This window comes from Apis dorsata, unplaced genomic scaffold (assembly GCF_000469605.1).
Source record: "Apis dorsata unplaced genomic scaffold, Apis dorsata 1.3 scaffold_42, whole genome shotgun sequence".
In the NCBI taxonomy this organism is placed as follows: Eukaryota; Metazoa; Arthropoda; class Insecta; order Hymenoptera; family Apidae; genus Apis; species Apis dorsata.
In genome coordinates this window covers 496,344-502,740 of record NW_006263344.1, presented here as the reverse complement: position 1 = coordinate 502,740, position 6,397 = coordinate 496,344, and the positions used below count along the sequence as shown (strand labels likewise).

Genomic DNA, 6,397 nt, shown 5'->3' with positions numbered 1-6,397 from the left:
ACCGCCACCGCCTCCTTTGCCTCTGGCAACTTTCTCTATACAGCTGCCAACCGCGTTACAACAGTTGCAGCAGCAAGAGGAGATCTCCTCGTTCAACACAGACCTGTTAACCTCGGAGGGCGAGCTGGACGCCGCGATGCTTCTCAGCCCGCAGTCAAATCAGCAAGCGTCGCCCGATCCTCAACCTCCTCAAGAAGTAACGTCGTCGGATAACGCGAATTTAGACCTTAAGGTATCAAGCCCGATGATCGCGGATGATGTTGCTCGAAATTAATCCAAGATACTTACTCGAATCATTGATGAAATGATAATAAATGTATTGCGTTTACATTTCAGGAACTCGAGCTAGATCTCGAGACCTTAGACACGATGGATTTCAGTCAATTGGATTGCGACTTAGGTGTAAAGATGGAAGCGCCTCAAGAGTTGATGGACATCGGCGACATGCCCATGGACATGGATGATCCAGATTGGCTCGATTCATTGATGCCGCAATCTCCTCCAACCTCTTCCACGACGGTGGCGAATCATCAACCGGCGCCACCGACGAGTTTGTCGAGCGGCACGGATATTTACGATCCGCTGCTAGCCAGTAGCCAAGATCCGTTTGATCTCTTCAACATGGAGGACTCTGATTTCAAGATGTCTTCCGATCTTTTAACCTGGGACAAAGTCGACTTCGCGACCTAGCCCGAGATCTTTCCTCGGAGCTCGGCCTTGTGTACTTAAATCAACGGGAAACGAAAAAAGATCCAGCGAAGCACAAAGACGATCCAACAACGGCAATGCCAAGTGCTATATATTGTGATTAGTCTGTGACTGTTTTTTTGGTGCATTTTTACGAACCGTTTTGCAGTTGCTTGCCTCTGACATTGTTCTCCAGCGACTTCGGCGCTGTGCAACTTCCCGTGAACGTTAAAAGAATTGTACTTACTACACGTAAAACTTATGCTACTTGTTATCAAGCGGAGAACTTTCTTAAGAGAGAGAGAAAAAAAAAAAAAAGAAATTAGGAATAACTAGCTGTATAATTTTCAATCGAAGTTCGAAATTCTAGGTGAGTTATTTATAAGCGTGAAAAAAAAGGTGCATAAAATTGCGAGAGGATCGTAGCGTGAAAACACAACAAGGGTGAGAACAAGACCACGAAGCAATCGTTTCTAAGGGATTTTATAATAGAAGATAATTGTCAGTAGAGAATGCCACGTATACTTTGGTCTTCCTCGGTCAGTATGAGTACCAATGCACAGAATTTTCGTTCTTTCGTTTCACGGAATCGATCGAGCATTGGAATCATGTGAGTCGTTTTCTGTAATCGTTGCTACTTCGAGATCAAGAACTCAAAAAACAGTTTCAGTTTCTGGAAAACGATATCGCGTATCTCGATCGTATCTCGTTCATTCGAAAGAAACGAAGGTAAAGATATGCGAGGACGAACCACTAAACGAAATAGCGGATACGTCCCGCAAATGGAAGTAAGACAACAACGACGATATCTTCAAAATTCTCCAAAGAATTTCCTTACGAGCGTTTTTAGCTAGTTTTTACTATCCAGTCTACAGTCGTGTGTTGCTTGAGTTTTAATAACTGCGAATAGCGTGTGTGTTAAACAGGAAAACGGGAAAGCTGCGTATATGTTTTTCTCGTATGCTTCCCTCATCCAATCTCATTTCTGTCGATCCCATTTCTGCAAAACAAAACCGTATTCAATTATAATGTTATAATTGGGATAATTATTTACGAGAATATATATATATACATATATATATATATATAAACACATGTATGTATATATGTATATACGTATACATATGCATATATATAAAATATAATGCTGTATGCCGAGTTCGAAAGTAAACATGCGTTGGAAGAAGTAAAAAGGAAAAAAAATAATTAAAAAAAAAGAAAGAAAAGGAAAAAGAAAGTTCGACGGCTTTCCCGCACAGCTATACATAATTTTTCTAAGGCAGAGCATGTGATGTTAGTGGTTACACATACATATTTTAATCAATAATCGCATAAAAATTTTCGGAATGGGTGCGGACAAAAGTATACCGATGTCAGGGTATTGTGCGGTTCTCCTGTTTTTTCGTTTCCCTTTACGAATCTTTTTTGTTGTTTTTGTGACATTCCATGTTTTCAAATGAGCAAGAGATCGAAGCTACGCGTACCACGAGCCGCGCTTTTGTCCATATATTTGAGCAAAAGTTAAGAAGAATTCGTCTCAGAATTTTAATTGATCAACCGAAGTTTCTAACCTAACTTTGTATTTCGCATTATGTCCAATTCGGAATTACACATGTTTATAATGATTGAATCATATCATATAAGGCAATATTATATACAATAAACAAACTTTCTATTATGTTTCGTGTTATTATACTATAAATGAACATAAAATAGAAAGCGTAAAGTCCTGCATTTTTCTGAGGCATTCTTTGCAGAACCAAGTGGCTTCGTACGCCGACGTAACGATAAAGGATCGCACTGCCTAAGTCGGTAATAAAGAGCGAATGTAATGAATGCAATGTTACCTAGCGTGATTAATGTATGTGAAAATGTATGTGAGTGCATCGAAACGATTTTAGCGTATGTGATCAGCGATGGTGCTAATTGAAACCCCATTTAGAGCTATCAAATTTTCCTGAAAATGTCACAATTGAATCACAAAGCAATCTTTTACGTTATAGTCCAATAAAATTATTTTAATTCATATTATTTCTATTAAAGCAAGTATGTCAATTGAATTGTTTGCTGGACAAATGAGTGAATTCAAATTTACGATGCAAAGACTGCTTTATCGATTCAAATGATCCCCTATTTTCACAATCAAAAGTGGCAGTTTGGCAAGCAAATACATACCATCATTGTTCACTCCATATCGCACAAAGAAGCAGCAAAAATATGCAACATTCCAAACGTTCACATGCAATAGAGAAACATCACATGAAGCCCCGAGACACCATGCTCCTCGTAGCAAGCAACCAAGCAATCATTCGTAATTTTTATTTTGCGATATTTTGCAAAATAATTCTCATTCTCAACGAAAATCATTTCCCGAATACACTATATTTTAAATAATTATTTAAGAAATTCACTATTCAACGTAATCACAAGTAAAAATGAGGTAATAAAACAAGAAATATTCGGCACGAAACTCGAGAGCAACGTTCAGTCGCGCCATATTTGAACTACTGAATTTGCAGTGCCCTCTCGTGTATCTTTACGCGGTCAATTCAAAATCGATGCATTTAAATGAACGAAGCTCGTACCATTTATTTTGTTTGTTTAATTAAATATTATTAGAAATAGCTTTGTGATTACGCTATTAATTCTGCATTTAAGTTCAAATCGTGCAAATAGAAAAATATATGCACGAAAATTAAGGAGAGAACATGGTGCATAATCGGGGTAAAAAATCGTGCCAAAAATCCCCTTGCCACCGCGTATCGCTTCGTCATTATAATTATACCACCCGTTGCCATGACAATAAAAGTTTGTATCGTGTTGTAAAATATTGTATCATACGTAAAATTAGAGAGTCGTTAAATGCTGCCGATATGTCGTCCATGAAATGAGCTTGCTTGTATGAATTTATTTAGGATAAAGCAACTGTAAAACTCAGTCACGTATAAGTGATTGCAAGTAAGCGAACATCATATGATGACATCGATCAGCATACGGCGCACGATCCCTCATCTTTTTTGTTTCTTTTTTTTTTTTTTTTAACATATCGTTGCTTAGCATTGCAATCCTGTAATTATTTCATTTTCTTCGAATCATGAATCATGAAATCTATCGATTGATTGATTTGTCAGGCTGTGCGAATCTGATAGTCTGTCATGAGACGCGTGAAAGTGTCTTTGTTTGTATAATGAACGTATGAGTATTGTTGGATGAATATATAAACGACAACAAAAAAAAAATGAGCGATTAGAAATTCTACGGGACGAAACTCGTCTGTATATAAGATTTTTGTGACATATACTTGTAATAACAAGCTACATGAGATTGTACTGAAAGTGAAAAAAATAATGTAATACAAACACGCGTACGCGCGAACACACATACATACAATCACACGAACATATTTTGTATGAGCATGCGAAAAAGAAAAAGATATAAGTTTTGTTAAGTATCTATGAATTTATTGTAACGATGTACGTTTAAGTAACGATCACGTAATTATTGCTAGAGAGAGTGTTATTTATTTTTATTTGTTGCAAATTTATCGATTGCCTTCCATTTGAGTAAATAAATAAATTTAAAGTTATTCACTAACCTATTTATTTCTTTCTGCATCGATCGTTTCGTCGATAATTTTAATTATTATCTCATCATAATATATTTTAAATTCATTTAATTAATCATTTTTAAATTATTTTTTTTCATCTTTTTATTCTTCTAAAACTACATACATTTAGAATTTTTTTATAGATATAAATTTAAAACCTATTTAAATGCGCATGTGCATACTCATGCGCATTAAATAAGTTCGAATGATAGTTGATCTATACATAAATGTCAAACTGAAGTAATTTTATTTCGCACTTTGAAAGATAAAGTAGAATAAAATCGAGTAAGTGCAAAAGACATGAAAATTTATAAACATGTATAGTGATTATGTGCGCATAATATTTTCCCAAATAAAACGTAATCAATTTTCATATAATTATCAATGTATTATATCTTATAATGCACATCATATCACAAACATAACCTCTTTGATCTTTATACACTAATTTATTTTAGTATAAAATTACTAAAAAATACTTTTGATTGATAATTGTTTTAAATCTTTATATTTTTTTGTCAAGTGAATCAAGTTATAATATAATTATAAAACAACATTGAATTAATTATATATTCTTCCGTACTTTGGTATTTTATTATTTATAGTATTGCATTATGCTATTTTTAAAAAGGACAAATTACCTAAAATTTGTTTCATGGTGTGAGTATATATTATAGTAAAAATTACAATTTGTTGAAAGTGACAATCAAAAAATAACAATGAAACGCAAACCAAAAGTGACATCAAGTGATGCAACAGCCCCTAAGAAGCACCATTGGGCAACAGGCTTACTTGTTTCTATGGAAGATCCTCGATATAAAGTAAAAGAAGATGATAAAATAATTGTCATTAAAGACAAATATCCAAAAGCTCAATATCATTATTTGATCATACCAAAAATAGATATTCCATCGTTATGGCATGTAAAAAAAGAAAATGAAGATTTATTATTACATATGCATGCTATTGCTGAAGATTTAACTAAAGAACATAAGGAATTTGAATTCCTGTATGTATAGATATTTATATTTAATATCATTAAAATTAAGTTATTATAAGTATACAACATATACTTATAATACTTATATTATTTTTATACAGTATTGGATATCATGCTGTACCAAGCATGCACAGATTACATTTACATGTAATAAGTACTGATTTTAATAGTCCTTGTCTAAAGACCAAATACCATTGGAATTCATTTACAACACCTTTCTTTTTACATTCAACAGGTAAATATATCTCTATTTTTTAAAAAAAACATCATTTATAAAAAAACATATTTTATTTTTTTACAAATTACAGATATTTGTAATCAGTTGCGCGAGAAAGGTGAATTAAAAAAGTTGAAATCTGAGGAAAGTGCGCAGTATCTGAATACGCCATTAAAATGTCACAAATGTCCAGCCACTCCAAAAAATATGCCGGACTTAAAAAGACATTTATTAATACATTTATCTGATTAAATTAAAAAAGAAATCTTTTGATTTTAACACATTAAGGGGATTGCTACTGTCAATGTAGCACGCAGGATAATTTAAATGAAATAAATTATTCATATAACTAGACGTGTTTTTCTGTAATTCTTTAAGTTATATCTCAGTTCAATGATAAAAATATTCTTATGCAACATTAATATTATCTTAAATATTGTAACTAGTATGCAGTGTACAATAATTGTAATATAAATAAATACTCCATTCTGTATATACTTACCAAAAATTTATTAGAATTCTTTCATATAATTTAAATATAAAAGCAAAACTATTCGAAATTAATTATAAATTATTATTATAATTATTAATTATATTAAATCAATTATAATTAATTAATTATAATTGATGATAAAATCAGGATAGGAAAGGTTGTGTTGATTAATAACACAAATATATACGATATTTCGGAAAATTTACTATAAATAAATTTGATGTTAATATTAATAGGTTTGTCGCCTATAATATCAATTACGTGCTAACTATTTACAGAGTCTTCTTATCCAATGTGAAGTATTTAGTGTGTATACGTAAATTGTTGTGTAGGTATTGGCGTGTAAGTGTATTTTAGTCTGTATACATTTAGTAATACTGCAATTAATAGTTG

The 6,397-nt window shown here is 32.7% G+C and overlaps 2 protein-coding genes across 2 annotated transcripts in view; both read left to right on the top strand.

Annotated features, from left to right (window-relative positions):
* LOC102671395 (myocardin-related transcription factor B-like) overlaps positions 1-3,915 on the top strand; it is a 134,923-nt gene extending 131,008 nt beyond the window's left edge. The window contains exons 14-15 of the mRNA XM_031513904.1: positions 1-232; positions 337-3,915. The exon at positions 1-232 is cut by the window's left edge and continues 1 nt beyond it. Coding sequence (XP_031369764.1) covers positions 1-232; positions 337-690 — 586 coding nt within the window. The 3' untranslated portion in view covers positions 691-3,915. The remainder of the gene's footprint in view (positions 233-336) is intronic.
* Positions 3,916-4,465: 550 nt separating this feature from the next.
* LOC102671514 (aprataxin) lies at positions 4,466-5,865 on the top strand. The gene is made up of 4 exons (XM_006608683.2): positions 4,466-4,579; positions 4,995-5,303; positions 5,396-5,529; positions 5,603-5,865. Exons 2-4 carry the CDS (start codon positions 5,014-5,016, stop codon positions 5,761-5,763), a joined length of 585 nt encoding a protein of 194 aa, XP_006608746.1. The 5' UTR covers positions 4,466-4,579; positions 4,995-5,013; the 3' UTR covers positions 5,764-5,865.
* The last annotated feature ends 532 nt before the right edge of the window (positions 5,866-6,397 follow it).

Bases quoted from the DNA above. Each gene is read 5' to 3' on its own strand.
- LOC102671514 (XM_006608683.2), top strand. From the start codon at position 5,014: ATGAAACGCAAACCAAAAGTGACATCAAGTGATGCAACAGCCCCTAAG. The intron at 5,304-5,395 runs GTATGTATAGAT...ATTTTTATACAG, and splicing joins CATAAGGAATTTGAATTCCT to TATTGGATATCATGCTGTAC. The intron at 5,530-5,602 runs GTAAATATATCT...TACAAATTACAG, and splicing joins TTTCTTTTTACATTCAACAG to ATATTTGTAATCAGTTGCGC.